Source organism: Neofelis nebulosa, chromosome 8 (assembly GCF_028018385.1).
Source record: "Neofelis nebulosa isolate mNeoNeb1 chromosome 8, mNeoNeb1.pri, whole genome shotgun sequence".
NCBI lineage: Eukaryota > Metazoa > Chordata > Mammalia > Carnivora > Felidae > Neofelis > Neofelis nebulosa.
In genome coordinates this window covers 20,102,089-20,120,417 of record NC_080789.1, presented here as the reverse complement: position 1 = coordinate 20,120,417, position 18,329 = coordinate 20,102,089, and the positions used below count along the sequence as shown (strand labels likewise).

Sequence of the window (18,329 nt, the reverse complement as noted above, 5' to 3'; positions counted from 1 at the left end):
GTTGGTTTGAGCCCCTCATCAGGCTCTGTGCTGACAGCTCAGAGCCTGGAGCCTGCTTCAGATTCTGTGTCTTTCTCTCTCTCTCTGCCCCTCCCCCACTTGTGTGCGCTCTCTCTCTCTCTCTCTCTCTCTCTCTCAAAAATAAACATTAAAAATTTTTAAAAATTCTAATATTTTAAAAGGTAAAATTTTAAACCTTAATTCTTAAGTTGAATAGGTACACCGTGTGTTTCTGTTTTTTTACATTTTTTAAAATATAATTTATTATCATATTGGCTTATGTATAACACCTAGTGCTCATCCCAACAAGTGCCCTCCTCAATGCCCATCACCCATTTTCCCTCTCCCCCACCCCTCTGTCCACCCTCAGTTTGTTCTCTGTATTTAAGAGTCTCTTGTGGTTTGCCTCCCTCCCTCCATTTTTCCCCATCCCCTTTGCTCATACTATAATACTTTTGTATTTATTTATTTTTTTAATTTTTTTTAATGTTTATTCATTTTTTGAGAGAGAGAGACAACGTGAGCAGGGAGGGGCAGAGAGAGAGGGAGACACAGAATCTGAAGCAGGTTCCAGGCTCTGAGCTGTCAGTGCAGAGCCTGACATGGGGCTTGAACTCACAAACCATGAGATCATGACCTGAGCCGAAGTTGGACGCTTAACCAACTGAGCCACCTAGGCGCCCCATGTATTTATTTATATATATATTTTTTAAACTTCAGTGCTTTTATGTGGGAAAGGGTCAGAATTCCTGCCAGCTTTTTAAGCAAATACAATATTTATGTTTTTAAAAAGCCATATTGTCATCTTTAAGATAAACATAAGACGATAAAGGGGCACCTGGGTGACTCAGTTGGTTAAGCCTTTGGCTCTTGATTTCCGCTCAGGTCATGATCTCACAGTGGTTCATGGAATCAAGGCCAAGTCTGCACTGGCAGTGCAGAGCCTTCTTGAGATTCTCCCTATCTCTCTCTTTCTATCTCTCAAAAGAAATTAATAAACATTAAAAAAACAAACAACCTAAGAAGTACTTAGTCCAGTGACGTCATCTTCTGTCAAAACATTGTTGGAATGCCTTTTTAGAATCATTTGAGCTGTAACTTACTCTCCTTGATTTCCTTGGTATTGTAGTTCAAAATTTCTGTCCTTTCAGGATAGATTTGATTTTGAGAAAAAGAAAGTGATATGGAGCCAGATTTAATAAATAAGAGTAGTAAACGTGAAATATGACATTTTTAGTAAAAAAAAGTCTCATTCTCTTAAATGACTTATAAACTAGCTCTCAAGACAATTTCAAAGGAATCCACATAATTCATAAATTATCAATATTTATGAATACATATTATGTACATAATCCGAAACCAAAATATAAATCATATAGATACATAAGTCCTGATATGTTTGGAAAAATTAATTTGTCGTTTTATGAAGTGTTTTCTTCAGTTGATTTCAGGACAGCACTGTGCATGAGGTACTTACGAATACTTGTTGCTTGACCATGGATGATAGAGTACTACCTGGAACATGAATTCCACTAAAGAAAATAAGATTTAGTCAGGATCAATGTCTACTTTAGATAATATTTTATTAAGAAATAATTGATTATATTTTGAAAGAAGATAAAAAATCAAACACTATGGCTAAGAAGTGGTTGATTTCTAACTCTTAAACTGGTGCTTTTCCGATGGTTTTAGCAGCAGATTTTCTTGAATAAAATCTACAGAACCATAATACAGATAAATGCACTATTTTTTTTAGTCTAAATTTTGTTTAGGATAAGCAGTACTGAGAGAATCCTGATTCACATAGGTAAAAATGTAATGGGCTGGATTTACAGTGTTACACAAGAAGGCATTTGCAGTCTAAATGCAAAAAAAGGTGAGGGTGGGAGGTGTTGGTATATAGAGAGACCAGGGCAGAATTAAACTCTTCCTAATCAGTGGTTAAAATATTTTTTAAAATTGGTAGGTTGGGATGCCTGGCTATCTCAGTCAATCAAGCATGTGACTCTTGATCTCAGGGTTATAAATTTGAGATCCATGTTAGATGTAGAGATTATTTAAAAATAAAATCTTGGGTGTTGTATGGAAACCAATTTGACAGTAAATTTCATATATTAAAAAATAAAAAAATAAATAAATAAATAAATAAAAATAAAAAAAAATAAATAAATAAAAAATTTTTGTTTTAAAATAAAAAAAAAAATAAAAAAAAAATAAATAAAATCTTGGGGCGCCTGGGTGACTCAGTCAGTTAAGGGTCTGCCTTCGGCTCAGGTCATGATCTCATGGTTCATGGGTTCGAGCCCTGTGTCGGGCTCTGTGCTGACATCAGAACCTGGAGTCTGCTTCAGATTATGTGTCTCCCTCTCTCTTTGCCCCTCCCCCACTCATGCTCTGTCTCTCTCTCAAAAATAAATAAAAAAATTTAAAAAACAAAATGTTAAAAAAATAAATAAAAAATAAAATTGGCAGGCTAAGCTTTATTCCAGTATCTGGACAAAAATATGTTAATTTAGCAATCCAAATGTTGGATTTTTACTATGCCTTCAGCATAGTAAAATTTTGTATAGAATATATCATATTGTTACTTTTTAGTGGTTGTTAGTTTAAAATGCGTGGTGTATATAAAACTGAAATCAAACATCTGTGGCACTGTATTACCTCTTTGTAACCCTATAGTTTTGTGGAAGTTTGAAGGCACAGTTAAGATCTACATAGTCCTTTAGGCCATGGACATCCCATTCTCCCTTCTTTAGGTCTCTAATTCTTAACACAAAATAGATATTCAGAAAATGTTTGCACTGTGATAAATGTAGTGCTAAAATATAATGCTGATTTTCTGATTTATCCCTTAGGGCACTAGTGTTTTGTCACCTGGACTCCACATAGGAATAATTATTATATTGGCAATAATGATCTATAAAAAGTCAGCAACTAATGTGTTTGAAAAGCATCCTTGTCTTTATACCCTGATGTTTGGATGTGTCTTTGCTAAAGTCTCACAAAAATTGGTGGTAAGAAATTAATTTATATTTCATGGTATAAATAATGTACTTGGTCCTCAAATACAAAGCTGGAAAGTATTCCATACAATGGTTAGGTTTTTAATGATGTTATCATTACAATAAATAGCTATTCATGTTCTAAGTAAAACTGTGAATGAGTTAATGTTATATTCAGGGAGATAATTTCCTTTCTGTATGGTAAGTCTTTTAATTATCTGTTTAGCTGTAATTATCAACTATAACTTTTTGATATCAAGGAATTTAAATATTGGGAACTTTAACAAGCTACCTAGTCATGAATTTGAGAAGTTTTAGAATCAGTATTTCCGGATCAAATGTGAGATTAAATGGTCTCTTTATCTTTGTCTTAATAGTGAATTAAAGTTACGATTCTGTCCTGAAAAGTAAAAGCTAAAATATTTAAAACTTAATAGTGAAATTATTTTGTTTACTTTTTTATAGATAGCTCACATGACCAAAAGTGAACTGTATCTTCAAGACACTGTCTTTTTTGGCCCAGGTCTTTTATTTTTAGACCAATACTTTAATAATTTTATAGACGAATATGTTGTTCTTTGGATAGCAATGGTAAGTTCTTTTCTGCTAAGATTTTTATTTATTCTTAATATATGTCAGATAACCCTATGCTTAAGAGTCATTTCAGTGAGATAGCAGATAGCCTCACTATGTATACTGTAAATGTTTCTGAATATTAAAAATATACTCCTTTTAAGCCGTGAATCATTTTTGTGTGTGTATAGAAATGGCCCACATTATCTGGAGATCAGGCTTCCAACAACTTAAATCTTTAAAAACACAACTGTGTACCTTAAAAATATATTTTTCTCCCCTACCAAAAACAATACAAAGATGTCAAAAATGATTTCACTCTGCCCAGAGAACTGCAAATACTTATTAAGTGTCTGACTTTTACTTAATCAAGCTTGTTAGAATTATACCGAGCTTATAGCAGGTAACTGGTAAATTAGATGGAGTTAGTGTTAGCAAATGTGGGCACTTATTGCATCAAGAACTGTCAGCTAATAGTGAAGAAACAAAATAGAAAAGACAGTATTACCAAGTATGGGATTCTGGGACCATTTTGTGCTAGAATTAAGCAACCTGATGTACCTGTATGCCTCATGAGGACAGTGCATAATTTATATCAATAATAATGATTCATCAAGCAAAGGTTAAATTCTCATTGTCTACATTCTACTTAAGAAAGTGGTATATATGTCATACATATATTAGTTTCTATTCAAAATGATTATAAAACATAGAATTATGGTGCTTAAGAGAGAAGCTCTAGCCATCTGAAGAAAAGAAAATCACTATTGTTAACACCTTAATCACAAACATGGATAAAGGGAGCATTATTCAATTTTTTATTTTATTGAGATATTGTCTTTATGGTCTTCAGTTAATAGTGGTTCTGAACAACTTTCCTGTATTTTCCCCTACCTCTGGACCTCAGTGACTTTCACCTAATTGTTAGCGATACATAAACACATATTAAAGTGTGCTAAAGGAAATCCTTCAGTGAATCTCTTGGTAATTTGAATAATTTACCGTATTTGTTAGATTTAAGCATTAAAATATTATCTGTTCTGTGCATGGACCATAGTACATCTGATGATCCTTATACTATGTTCTACAGTATTATTTTTTTCCTGGAGTAAATAGCTTAATACCCATTCATGGTCCATTCAAAAATCTTTCATTTTTTAAATGGTAGGGAGATGTAAATCTTAATCCTTGGAAGTTTTTCAGGCAATAGTCTAAAAAGTGTTCGAAAATCAGAATAATGTTCTTTAATTTGCCATCCACTATACATATTTTTAGGGCTCCAAAACAATCTAAATTTTAAAAATAGGGGGTAATTATTCAAAATATCCAAAAATTCAATATAGGGTTTCTTTTACTAAAGTTAAATATACATTGCCAAATGGAATTGTTAATGTAATTAAGACATCAGGTGTTAAAAATTCAAGAACCAGGTGCCTGGCTGGCGCAGTCAGTAGAGCATGAAACTATTGATCTAAGGGTTGTGAGTTCAAGCCCCACATTGGGCATGGAGCCTACTTAAAAAAAAAAAAAAAAAAAAAAAAAATTCAGGTACTTATTTTGTCATGAGTTGGCCTGGTTTATGCCACTGGTAGAGATTATGGTGATGAAGGCAAATTGAACTTTTCTCTAAAACACTATGTCGATCACAATTAAAAAGCAACAAAAAACACTATATGATGACATATAGTTTGGTTGTGGACCAAACAAAAACATAAGGTCCTTGCTTCAGAGAGAAAACGGTCAGACAGAACTTTTCAAGTAAATGATATGGGAGATTTTCCCCTCATGGGTGAGAATTCTCTCTCCACTGGCAGAGCTGTGAGCCTCCTTTCTCTGAAAGGAAGCATTTGCCCCTGGTCTCTGATAAACTTTTTAGAGTGTGCCTTTCTCCTTAATTTTGTATTCAACACAATTTTGTATATACCTCTCCTCAACTATTGTGTCTTTTCCAGGCCTTTATTTCTTAAAACCATCTCAAAGGAAAAAGAAATGTATATGATGGGATGATTTTATTAAGTGACTAATAGTCCCTTCTAATAGAAAATTTATGACTTTGTTGCATAGCAGAAAATTGAAAGAATGTGGAGTCAGAAGACAAGTTCTGTTACTTTCCAGCTTTTGTATTTTTGTCTAGGCCTTTTACCATTCTGAGCCTCAGTTTTTATAACTGTGAAATATCCTGCATGTTCCAGAGGATTATAGTGAGGTCCAAATATGAAATATATGAAAGTACTCCAAAATGTAATATTCTCGTTGAAGAATTTAGGTTAAGGTTTGAGATTCTGGGGGGTGGGGTAGGGAAGGGGACAGAAAAATAACTGCTGCTTCAGAAAAGATAGGCCCTAATCCATTTTTTTTTTTTTTTTTTTTTGCTTCCAAAGGTCATTTCTTCATTTGATATGATGATGTACTTTAGTGCTTTGTGCCTGCAAATTTCAAGACACCTTCATCTAAATATCTTCAAGACTTCATGTCATGAAGCACCTGAACAGGTTCACAAGCATATTGACTAATAGCCCAAGGAAAAGAGGAGAAGCAGTTAGGGGAACCTATGAGTGAAGGAAATTCCCCTTTGCAGGAGGCTAGTATACAATAAATAAGGTTATATTTGAATGTAAAACATTAAGTCCTGTAGATTCCATTATGTTTATTTCAGTTGTAAAGCCCTCACTGTATATCGACATTTTTGATCACAGGTATTACCAGAGTATTACAATATATTAGTTAAAAAGAAAGCCAAAGAAAGAAATTTCAATTTTCTGAGGATAAGAAAGTAAACCACTGTGGTTCTAAAGATGAGTCTCTTTATCTCAGAAATCTTTATCAGATACTTTGGGTTTTCATTGCTAAGGGATTACATAAAAATTTAGGACTGGGGCGCCTGGATGGTTCAGTTGGTCAGGCAACTGACTTCGGCTCGGGTCATGATCTCGCAGTTTGTGAGTTCGAGCCCCGCATCCGGCTCTGTGCTGACAGCTCAGAGCCTGGAGCCTACTTCGGATTCTGTGTCTCACCCTCTCTCTACCCCTTCCCTGCTCACGCTCTGTGTCTGTCTCTCAATAATGGATAAACGCTAAAAAAAAAAAAATTAAAAAAAAAATTTAGGACTTAAAGGATTTTAGCCATATTAAGGGCAATGCTTACTTTAATTGCTAAAAATTGACAAATGAGTTCATAATACCATATAAGTTCATGGATTGTAATACTGTAATTATTGAGTCAAATGATGTTATGATTTTTTTTAATTAGCCATTTTTCAAAAGAGGTATGTTAATTACTGTTGTATAAAAAGAAATACTTGCTTGCAACTAGAATTTAAATGGGCTACTGGAATTTTCTATAATTTGTATTTACTAAAAGGAATTTGTCTTACCAGTTCAGAAAACAAATGAATCTTTATACATTCCTTGATATTCTGAGTTAAAATTAATTTTCACAAAAAAAGTGGACTTTAAACATTCCCTTTTATGAATCATAAAACAGCAGCTAAAGCACAGTTGACATAAGAAAATTAGTAATTTATGAAAACATGGCAATATCTTCCTTTTAAAATTTCAGCAAAATTAACCTCAAATACACATGGACTCATGATAGGGAGATGATAAATATCAGTTGTCCCATCACTAAATACATTATGTACTGATTATCTTTCCACTCTCACTTAAAAGCATTTATGTTGCTCATTATGAAAATTAGAACTATTACAAGGATTGTTGTGATTCACACTCCCATCTTACCTTATTAATTTTATCCAACAGTCTGTAGACCTTAAGCCATACGATGAAATAATCAAAATTAAAGGAGTAATGAACACATACTGTGTCTTAGACAATAAAAAGGTATATTGAAAAAATAGTGAAAGGGGATTATTCTTTAAAAGGAAAAAATATGTAAATTAAGTACATAGAAATCACTCTGGAGTACTTATTTTGCCTCTAACTATTGGTAAACTTTTTAAAGTGTTTGGATAGGACTTTTTAAAGTGTTTGAATAGTACTTAAGATTTACATTCCAACTTTGGCTTAAAAGGGAAGTCCTTTACAAAATGCAGAAAAAAAATTGGAACTGTCTCCTTAGATAATCATTAATTTTTTCTTGTATAACTTATCACAGCTAGAAAAAGAGAATCAGTATGGGCTTATTTTTTAGGCTTGGAAAATCTTAACTAAGGTAAAAGTGGGTAATAGGGGTAAAAATTAGAATTTAAAACATGGAAAAACAGGAGAAAATCACTCCTTTTCCTCCAAGGGCATATTTTTGTTTTGACTGATTCAATGAAAGCAATTTCAGCAAAAAATAGTAAGTTTAACTTATTTCAAACAAATGTGAAACAATTTAATATTGTTTAATATTGTTTAATATTTAATATTATTAAATCAAGTGTTTCATATGTTATGCTATGTTTAAAAAAATGCGTATTTTTAGAGACAAGGTATAAAATCAACTGTTCGTTTGGAAATGAATGTAATCAAACTTCTGTATATTTACTGAATATTAAAACTGAAAAACAAAATATTTTCTAGGTAACTTAAAGACAGATGTGAAGCATTTAAACCATAAGTAATTAAGTATGTTAGATATACGTTTAATCGTTACTAAGGGCATGTGTCATTTAATTGTGGACCAAATCCAATTAAATGGCATTTTGATGTTTTTGTGGAAATGACATATTCACAAATCCACGTCTTAAAACTGATTATAGATCTTGTTTGGTTTTCTTAATAGTTTTTAGCAGTTTAATTTATTTCTGAACACAAACTTAGGTTTCTTTTAATAAATTTTATAAGTCAATAGAATAGATTTTCTTTTGAAATCCTAATTTCATTAGAATTGGTTGTGCAACTTACTGAGTATACATGATAGGATGTATATATAACATAGATTTTGTACATTTTTTCTTAAGGAAGAACAATTTAACCTTTTATGCTTGTGCTTTCTACCTTTTGGGACTAATGCAGATACACTGAAGCCAAAACCTGAAATTAAATCATTTTTATTGCTAAAAATTAATTGACAAGTGTTAAAGAGAAAAATTCACAATTACTATTAAAGAACTGAAGGCTTAGTATATATAATTTAGGAATTGCTACTACTCACATAACTGTTCAGCTTTATGTGAAGGTTAACAGAAAGGGGTTCTTGCACTGAAGCTAAAGATTAACACGATGTATTATTTTAAACTAGAATTTTTAAACCACTCTAAACAATTACATTCTTCTTAGCTAATGTTATAATTGTATCATATCATTTAGGTTCAAGTTCTTCCTTCAAAGAGTCATCAGAATAACATGGATTGAAGAGACTTTCGAACACTTGCCATCTCTTGCTGCTGCTGTTATGTGAAAGGAAATATTAAACATTTGTTTAATTTTTAGATAAGTGTTATACATATTTCAGCAAATAAAATATTTCAGTGCTTGCATTAATCCTTATTTTTTCTCAATTTAAAATATAATGACTTACAGTTTCCATCATAATTTTTTTTTGCAACATAGCCATTTCTTTTCTAAGTTCATTTTGTGCGCCCGTAAGTAGATTATCATGATTCTTTTCCAAGTCCTCCATACTCTAAAACGCAAAAGGCTAGTTCAGTTACCACCACTTTTCATCTCAGATTCTAAACTTGTATAATTAGTATTCAAAAGTAGGATCTTCAGGGGTGCATGGGTGGCTCAGTCAGTTAAGTGTCCGACTTGGCTCAGGTCAGAATCTTGCAGTCAGTGGGTTTGAGCCCTGCATCGGCCTCTTGTGCTGACAACTCAGAGCCTGGAGACTGCTTCAGATTCTATGTCTCCCTCACTCTCTGCCCCTCCCCTACTCGTGCTCTCTCTCTCTCTCTCTCTCTCAAAAATAAACATTAAAAAAAAAATTAAAGTGGTGCCTGGGTTGCTGAGTTGGTTAAACATCCCACTCTTGATTTTGGCTCAGGTCATGATCTCACAGTTCATGAGTTTGAGTACCATGTTGGGCTTTGCACTGGCAGCACAGAGCCTGCTTGAGATTCTCTCTCCCTCTCTCTCTGCCCCTCCTCTGCTCATGCTCATACTCTCTCTCAACATAAATAAACTTTAAAAAAAATTTTTTAAAGGTAGGATCTTTAAATAATGTGCATTATTTATCTAAATAAAAATTTTCTAAGTAATAGAAGAAACCAAGACATGCACTAAAGGAACAAAAAGCATCAGACATGGATCAAATGTTATTATAGGAGGTACGACAGTAGTGTATTTTACTCAAAATAACAAGTTAATGAGCTGTTAAGGTCAAAATAGAACCAAAAAAAAGAATACCATAATTTTTAAAATTTCTAATAAGCTTTCAAAATATCAGGTAGTTATGTTATTATATTATTATGACTAATAGTGGGGTGTGAATTTATTAGAGGGAATAAAATGATCTATAATATACTTTTTTCAATTTATGAGAAACAAATTATGTTACAAATCTTTACTATTCATCTAACAAACAGTGATCTTAACTCCTACTATCTAAAAAGTACTATATTAAGCGTATGGAAAAATTTAGAAACAATAATACATGATCACGCTTTTATCACAGTAAGAAGAAACATATAAACAATGCAAAATTTTGTAACAGGAATGGAAATGCAACTTGCTATGGCTATGTAGTAGAAAATATACGATTAATTCCAATTTAGTTGTCAAAAGAATACAATTTCAATAGAAAAAGTAAAAGTATTTTAGGGCAAGAGCATAAGCATAATGGAAGTACATAGTGAGTGAGTTCAGAGAAAGCAATTATCTGGAGGAGTGGGAATTACCAGACAAATGTAGTAATTGAAGCATAAAAAGAAGATAACATTATGGGCTGGGGTGGGAGGGAGATCTTGAATACCTAAGAATTGAAAATGAGAAGTTACTGACTTTCAGGAGGGAAAAGATGTTTTAGGAAGATAGTATGACAGACCTATGAAGGGTAGTTTGAAGAACAGAAAGATCAGTTGAGGTTTAATAGTACAAGCAAAGAATGATGAGGTTGTAAACTAGGATAGTAGCACTGGGAATTGAGAGAAAGAACCACTGCAGAAGCAAAAATTACAGGACCTACTAATAAATGGATGTGAAGAATAAGGGAGATGTAGGAATCAAATATAATACTAAAATTCCTAATCTAAGTGTAACATTTAGTGATAAGATTTTTAAAAAATCTAGTACTTCATCTACCTTCACCAATTAACAAATGGTTTTTAAAGTGCATTAAAGCAAGCTGATTGGGATCTTTTTTTAAAAAAACGTGTATTTATTTTTGAGAGAGCGCAATTGGGAGGGGGGCCGAGAGAGGGGGACAGAGGATTCAAAGCATACTCCACGATGACAGCAGAGAGCCCGATGTGGGCCTTGAACTCACGAACTGAACCATGAGATCATGACCTAAGCCAAAGTCAGACACTCAACCAACTGAGCCACCAAGGTGCGCCTGATTGGAAACACTTTTAAAAATAACTTTGGTGTACATACATATTAAACTTCTTTAAAAATAATTGTTTTAAACTATTTTACTAGTTTATTCAGAGCATCCCAATTCCTTTAAAAGGGGTGACATTTTAATATTTGAACAAGATTATCTAAAAGGATCCCTCACATCAAAAAAAAAAAAAAAAAGTACGTGCAGGATTCCAATGAACTCCTATGAACTGATACTAAAAAAATATGTATCTGCATGAATAAGAGGGCAATGCCACAAACCACAATTTGCTAATATGCATATGTGTCAGCTAATTCTCAATCCACAAATTTTTAATCAACTGGCTTTTTCATTCTATTCTATGTCTGAGCCATCTCTTATGATTATAAGATGGCATATAAAGCTATTTTTAGTCACTGTAATAATCCTAAAAGCAAATATACCATAAAGCACATATATAATACAGTAGAAAATAAGATATTCCTCATTTTCAATTGGGTACTTTCTATTTAGCAAATATTAGAGATACAAAGACAAGTAAAAGACTACCTAGAAATAATTAATGGACATTCTATTTTTAGTTAAGATAGAACTATTACTAAAGTTAATAAAGTATGAATTTTATGCATAATATGTACATTTAGGTAAAATTCCCAATTCACCATTTCCTGTTTTTAATAATCCCCACGATAACATTAGAGTCTTGAAATGAAAATATATTTAACACTTGTAACAAAATGGAAAGTAAGAATTTAAAATATGTAAGCAAAATTTTTCCCTTAAACTTAGAAGGAAAAAATTATCTTCTATTTCCAAATATAATGTTATATAAGAATGTATTACATAACCAAATACAACAGACCTTTATGAACTGCTCATATAACTGTCTAATTGTTTTCAGTCTCTGGTTCTGAACAATTCTAGATTGTTGAAAAGCCTTTTGTTGCTGTCGAAACAGGTTCTACAAATGTAAAAGAAAAAAAATTATAACAATTTGGATAAAATTTAAAATTTAACAAAAAATAATTCTGCATTAAATTTAAAAGGTATAGTTTTTGAATCAACACTGTTTTAAGGGGCACCTGGGTGACTCAGTCGGTTAAGCATCCGACTTCGGTTCAGGTCATGATTTCATGGCCCGTGAGTTTGAGCCCTGCATCTCACTTTATGCTGACAGCTCAGAACCTGGATGGAACCTGCCTCGGATTCTCTGTCTCCCTTTCTCTCTGCGCCCCTCTCTCAAAAATAAACATTAAAAAAATTAATCAACACTGTTTTAACTATTATTACCAAGTTCACCACCATATACAACAATAATGTAATAAACCTAACAGCTATTGAGTAGGAACACTTAACAATACACAAAATATGTTTTAATTCTTGGTGCTTTCAGTATCACCCTGGCTAATCCTTCCAATAATTTTGATTTTTCAGTTTCTTGGCCTACTTTTCACCAATGGTTTTTTTGTCTCCCATTCTACTTTAGCCATTCATGCACATACTCATACCCTAGATTTTGTAATTGCCAGTATCTGCAACCTCTACATAGTATTAACAATAGCAAACTTCATAGTAACCATGTGTTAGATACTACTCTGAACTCTTTAAATTCAACTTTCCAGCTACTCTGTCTGTAGCTGGTCATGACTTCAGAAAACCCCACATTTATATGCTGGTAGGTCTCACTTTAAATCATGATCACTGTGATCACTAGCCTAAATTGGTCCTTAATGCTACTTGGAAATTACATTTTCCTAGTCTATTCACTGGCCCACTCTTCAGGAAAGTATTTTATACTGTCTCATTTGACTTCAAAAAGCAACTTCTTTTCTACCATCCAATGACCTTAATTATTTCACTAAATAAATAGAAGTAATCCAAAGAGAACTTTGGTCCCCATCACCATATCTACCTACACAACTACATCTATCTGTGTTCACATACTCTACCTTATTTCCTATTTTTAAGGATGAACTATACTTGTTCTCTGCTACAGCCAACTTTTTCACATGTCCCAACCATTCTAAAGAATTTAGCAATTGTCCCCCTCTTTCAATTCCTTATTTTTTCTCAAGATTATTCTTATCAGCACACAAACATGTTGCTCTTTCTCCATTCTTAAACAAAAAACCACACACTATTCCTTTTCTACTCAGGCTACCACCCCATTTCTATCTTTCCTATCCTCTCTTATTCTCATTCCAGTCAACTCTTTGTACTCTCTTTTCTACCAAATCATTCTGATAAAGAACACCAACAACCTCCACATTGCCAAATCCACCCTATGTGGCCTATAAGTAGCATATGACAAAGTTTATCCTCTCTCTTCAAAGGCTTTCTTGACTTCACTTGGAGTCTTTTTTTCTACCTATTAGGCCACTCATTCTCAGTCTCCTTTACTGGTTCTCCCTCATCTTCTTGAACTCTAAACACTGAAGTACCTATTCCAGAGCTCAGTTCTTAGACTTACTTCTCTTTCACATTTACAATTGCTCCCTTGGTGATTTTATCCAATCTCATGGTTAAATGATGTATTTATGTTGAGAATTCCCAACTTTGTAAGTTCAACTCATGTCTCTTTCCAGAACTCCAGACTCATATACCAATGGCCTACTCAACACATCCCCTTGGTTGTTTCGTATTAACATTTCTAAAACTGAGCTGATCAACCAACCCCTAAGATTATTTAATATGAATAGTACCTTAGCTCTTAAATAAGAAATGTGTGATAATTTTATAAATGAAAGAATTAAATACAAGGATAGTTAACATAGTTATATATGGGAGGGGCTCACTTCCATCTCCTATAAAGATAGGCATGTAACAACAGTCTAGTCATTAAAAGTAAACCATGTTTTAACCATAATGACTCATTCAGGAATGGGCAAATAATCCAAACTAGATCAATGATATTCCTCCAATGGACTTTTCTTTCTGCAAGTTATTGAGAAAGTCTATTTTAATCCACTGAGGTTACTAAACTTGTAGCAAGTTTACAAATGCAAGAAGCTATCTTGCTTACCACACTGAAAGAGCCTATTAAGAGCTGGAGACAGAGCCCAAATGACACTATGTAAACAATCCTTCCTTATACCCATCCTGCTATGCCTGAAACCAAACTATTCCTGGACTTCTTTTATATAAACCAATAATGTTTTTTGTACCTTGACAATTTCTGTCACTTGGAACTGCAAGAATCACAACCAATACAGGAACAACAGCTTTTATAAATACGGTGTGTACCCATAATTCTCTGGTTTACCGTTCAGCAGGGCCAAAACACATAGCCAGCATGGGAAGTGAAACCCAGCTGAGTGTTACGGATCTACTACATAGCTAGGCTCTCCATTCCTACTTGACACTTGGTTATAATAGATTAATTATAAAACTAAGTGTGATACTAACAGCTAGTTTTTCTTCTTGTTCCTCAGCTTTCTGCACATCTATATCCCACTGATGAAACAAAGCCAGAAATTGCTGAGAATACTCTTGATTAAGCTTCTGCCTGTTAAAACATAAGAATGACTATTATCATATGTCATACCAATAGAAAAAACATTCAAAACAAAATTGATTTGACATAATTAATACTACAATAAAGGAAGGAAATAATGGCTCCTTAAATTTTCAGATGTGAAAACAAAAAGTAAAATAATGATTTATGCTGATTCTAGAAGTATTTATTTTCCTAACCAGCTGACAGAAAATCCCTCTTGTATGCTTTAGTTCTTAAGATCTATGGAAGTTTTATTATATATACAAATTTTCCAGAAAACTTCATTTTATCTCCATGCAGTTTATTTCTCATCTTCTCCAACTGAATATAGTTTCTGATATGATAAACAGATTCAATGAAGTTACTATGTTTATAAGATTTCCAAATAGAAATATTTCACTTAATTTTTCCCCATTTTGGTATGACAATGATTTTGTAAACAGTAACATTAAGCCATCAGCTAAAATATACAGATTATTTACAATAAGATTGATCTTTTTCTACATTGTTAAATAAGTAACTATCACAAGACTCATAATTTAGATGACATTTACTTTTTATTCCTTTATAGTAAAAAAAACTCAATGGTTATTTATTTATTTATTTTTATTTTTATATTTTTTTAACGTTTATTTATTTTTTTTTTATTTTTTATTTTTTTTAACGTTTATTTATTTTTGAGACAGAGGGAGACAGAGCATGAACGGGGGAGGGTCACAGAGAGAGGGAGACACAGAATCGGAAACAGGCTCCAGGCTCTGAGCTGTCAGCACAGAGCCCGATGCGGGGCTCGAACCCAAGGACCACGAGATCATGACCTGAGCCAAAGTCGGACGCTTAACCGACCGAGCCACCCAGGCGCCCCACTCAATGGTTATTTAAATGGAGAAAAAGATAATCATTGATTTCTAGGAAATCATCTCAAGTCTATGAAGGAGTACGGTTATAAGACTAAAGAAAGGACTTAGAGAAAAGTAAAGCCAAATATATTTTTTACTAGAAACACCAATAAATAGAAAATGATAGTATTTTTCATAATTTGCACCAATGGATACTAAGAAATGATACAAACGTTGTGTCTGTGAAAAACCAACAACCTTACCTTTGTTCTTGTTGGGTTTTCCAAACATGTTCAATTTTCTGGTTACTAGTCTTGAGAGAAGCCTTGGTATACATTTCTAGTCTTTTCCTCTTGGCAAGGAGAGCCTTGTTAATGTCAGCTTTATTGAAAATAAATACTTATTAAAACTTAATGTTGATGAAAATTATTTTGTTGCCACATGTTCAAATTAAATAGGGGTACAGCTGGTTCAACAGTTTTGGAAAGACATTTAAAATTAAATCTTAAAGTATAATATTAAAAAGCAAGACTGCTTTTTTTCTAAGAAAACTTTCAGCTATTACTATCCCGATTCTGACTTTCCTAACTAAATTTTTTAATTTAGAGATGATTTTAAAAAGCTAAACATGAAAAATAGATATCTCCTAAAACATACCTCCAAATCTTTCCAGCATATTTTGTACTTCGCCCCTGTGAAATTACATTAAAAAGCTTTTAATTAAGGATCAAAATATCACACACCCAGTATTTTACATACAATAGTTGCTGGACAACCAAAGTAGACTTTTCTTAAAGTACTTTATATAACAGGCAAAAATTATTTTGAGCACATCACCCCATATCTTCAAATATTCCTGCAGAAGTCCTTTTCTTCCCGTGCTTATCAATTACTGGAGTCTTCCCTGCATTGACAATAAGAAAGAAAAATATTTTCAAAACTAAGTATGCCATTTTTCATGGTAATTTTTCATGGTGTAGTATCTTAATTTTGAGGCCTTTTAGGATTTTTTGCCAACATTACTGTTTAAAGCAGACGTATAAACACAGTACTTTCTCTGCAGTTTGGATGCAATTAAATCAGGATCCATGACCATTTTATAGGAACAATTTTGCAAGTCTTCCCGTCTTAATGTCATAATAGGCCAGGTTTGTACTTATTTATTTTTACATATTATATGTATTTATGCCATAAATGTTATATATTTTATTTACCAATCAATCAGAAATCTGGAGAATAATGACTGTAAAGGCAAGAGATGCTGTGTAAGCTTTTCTAACTCCAAATGAGAAACATGAAGCACATCAAAATGCTTTACAAATAAAGTTTTATTATCGTTTAAAATGTAGTGCATTCAAAACAAGTGAAGTACAGGACATGGTCACTGCCCAACAATATTAGATATACTGTACCTTCAGTGACATCCTCCTCTGAACCACTCAGATCCTTTTTATCTTCTTTCTCAAAGTCATAGGCTCTTACGACCTGATCCTCCACTGATGTCTTCCCAGATTTCCCTGTATGCTTTCTTCCAGACGGCACCATATTTAGTTGTTTTCTGACTTTTAAAAAATAAGTCTCTCAAACCTTCTGAATCCAAAGACACCATTTAAGTAAACCGGTAAATTTCAAAATTAGCGCTATCAAATAAAGATCATCTTAGGTGAATAACATTTGGGGAGTCTCCTCACTTAATCTGTTGGCCCGAAAGTTAACAAAGAAGATAAAGACAGCGTCGACGGTGAGTTTGCACCTGAGGATTGAGATCTGAATTTTAGTCCCGCTTCTGCCGGATTCTGGCTAAATTCGGGCAAATCTAGTTTGTGCATTTCAGTCACAGAGCGAAATTGTAGTTGTTGACAGGATCGGTCGTGAGCATGCCCCAAAATGAGTTTACAGCGAAATAAATATAAAATAAAAACGTTCTGCAATCTGTGCCTCGGAAAAGAACAATTCCACCTATGATTTTTCACAACATAGACATCGAGGACAAACGAAGAGACGCCCTCGGTTCATTTTAATTGTTTCTGACGGGTTTGGGGCGGGGACGAGGGAGAGATGCGCCCACAGACAAAGGCCCACCTCCTCTCCAGAGATAAATGTGCTCAGGGTCTCCAGACCTGTCAGAACCCACTCAGCCCGCGGCTTTCCACCTGGCCCTCGCCTGCTCAAGGCCCTGCCCTCGGTGAAGTTCACGGACTTGATTTTCCCGTCAGAGGCCCCACCCAGGTAGTGCCAGTCGGAAAGATTTGCCTCACAAATTAAGAGTAGCCCCTGGCTCCTTCTCCTGCGCTGGACAAAATCTTCCCCTCCTCACCCCTGAAAAAAACCCCAATGGCCGATGACCACAGATATAGGTCTTTCTACGGGTGTCCCCGCCACTCCAGCATCCTACAACCCAGCACCTCACCTGAGGTATCCGCTTGGCTGTCGCGACGTTCTTCTGAGGCAACTCAGAATTCCCGCGGGAGAAAAGCCAAGCGACCCTCGTCTGGGGGCGTCGCTCATTGGCTGGTGGTAGCGCGCATGCCTATAGAAGGCCACAGGTTCCGCCCCCACGGGCAACTGACCACGAGACTGCTGACCCAGAGTGCCTTGCGGGTGGTAGCCTGCGCGTCTACTATGGTTGAGGTATGTTCTTTTCTAGTTTTGATTTTTAATTTAAGTTTCAAATTTTTGTAGTATTTGAAAATTGCAGAAGAATATGTAAGTAATGAAACATGGTTAAACACCATGTCATTTGTGAAGTAGAATTTTACCAGAACCCTTGGAATTTCTTCAGGATTGCCTTACCATCCTATCCCCCACCATTCCCCTTTCAGAGATTTTTTTTTTAATTATCCCGAATTTTGTGTAAATCTTCATCCTCCTGTTTTCTTATTTTGTTGCCTTACATACGTGCCGTTAAACTTGCTTGGTTTTGTTTGCGTTTGGGCCATACAAAAAAAATAAAAAATTGTACCGTATTCTTTGTAATATTCTGCATCTCTTTAC

General features: G+C 33.9%; 2 protein-coding genes across 9 annotated transcripts in view; one reads left to right on the top strand and one right to left on the bottom strand.

Annotated features, from left to right (window-relative positions):
- Positions 1–9,001, top strand: part of CHPT1 (choline phosphotransferase 1) — a 36,005-nt gene extending 27,004 nt beyond the window's left edge. The window contains exons 6-9 of one of the 5 annotated variants that reach the window (XR_009265410.1): positions 2,856–3,014; positions 3,468–3,593; positions 5,957–6,156; positions 8,828–9,001. Coding sequence is in view for 3 of the 5 variants with exons in the window: in XM_058741624.1 (XP_058597607.1) it covers positions 2,856–3,014; positions 3,468–3,593; positions 5,957–6,067; positions 7,334–7,423 (486 nt within the window). In the remaining 2 variants the exon portion in view is untranslated. Of the gene's footprint in view, positions 1–2,855; positions 3,015–3,467; positions 3,594–5,956; positions 6,157–7,333; positions 7,902–8,827 lie in introns of those variants that run through there. The other 4 variants (XM_058741622.1, XM_058741624.1, XR_009265411.1 and 1 more) reach the window with 4 other exon arrangements.
- Positions 1,354–17,955, bottom strand: SYCP3 (synaptonemal complex protein 3). Of its 4 annotated transcripts, none has more exons than XM_058741626.1 (9): positions 17,746–17,955; positions 16,748–16,893; positions 16,173–16,239; positions 15,993–16,027; positions 15,599–15,716; positions 14,406–14,505; positions 11,863–11,961; positions 9,039–9,143; positions 1,354–1,532 (listed from the first exon to the last, which is right to left on the bottom strand). In XM_058741626.1, the coding sequence occupies exons 1-9, from the start codon at positions 17,841–17,843 to the stop codon at positions 1,512–1,514; spliced, it is 789 nt and encodes a 262-aa protein (XP_058597609.1). In that variant the 5' UTR covers positions 17,844–17,955; the 3' UTR covers positions 1,354–1,511. The 4 variants fall into 4 exon arrangements, with proteins under 4 accessions (XP_058597609.1, XP_058597608.1, XP_058597611.1 ...); XM_058741625.1 differs by lacking the exon at positions 1,354–1,532 and adding an exon at positions 8,553–8,907; XM_058741628.1 differs by lacking the exon at positions 1,354–1,532 and adding an exon at positions 8,553–8,907 and having other exon boundaries at positions 16,748–16,897; positions 17,746–17,831.
- Between the last annotated feature and the right edge of the window lie 374 nt (positions 17,956–18,329).

Coding starts and splice junctions, on each gene's coding strand:
- SYCP3 (XM_058741625.1), bottom strand. CDS start 17,843: ATGAGCGACGCCCCCAGACGAGGGTCGCTTGGCTTTTCTCCCGCGGGA. Junction 16,028..16,172: donor GGAATATTTGAAGATATGGG/GTGATGTGCTCA, acceptor GTAATTTCACAG/GGGCGAAGTACAAAATATGC. Junction 14,506..15,598: donor AAAACCCAACAAGAACAAAG/GTAAGGTTGTTG, acceptor ATGTTTTAACAG/GCAGAAGCTTAATCAAGAGT.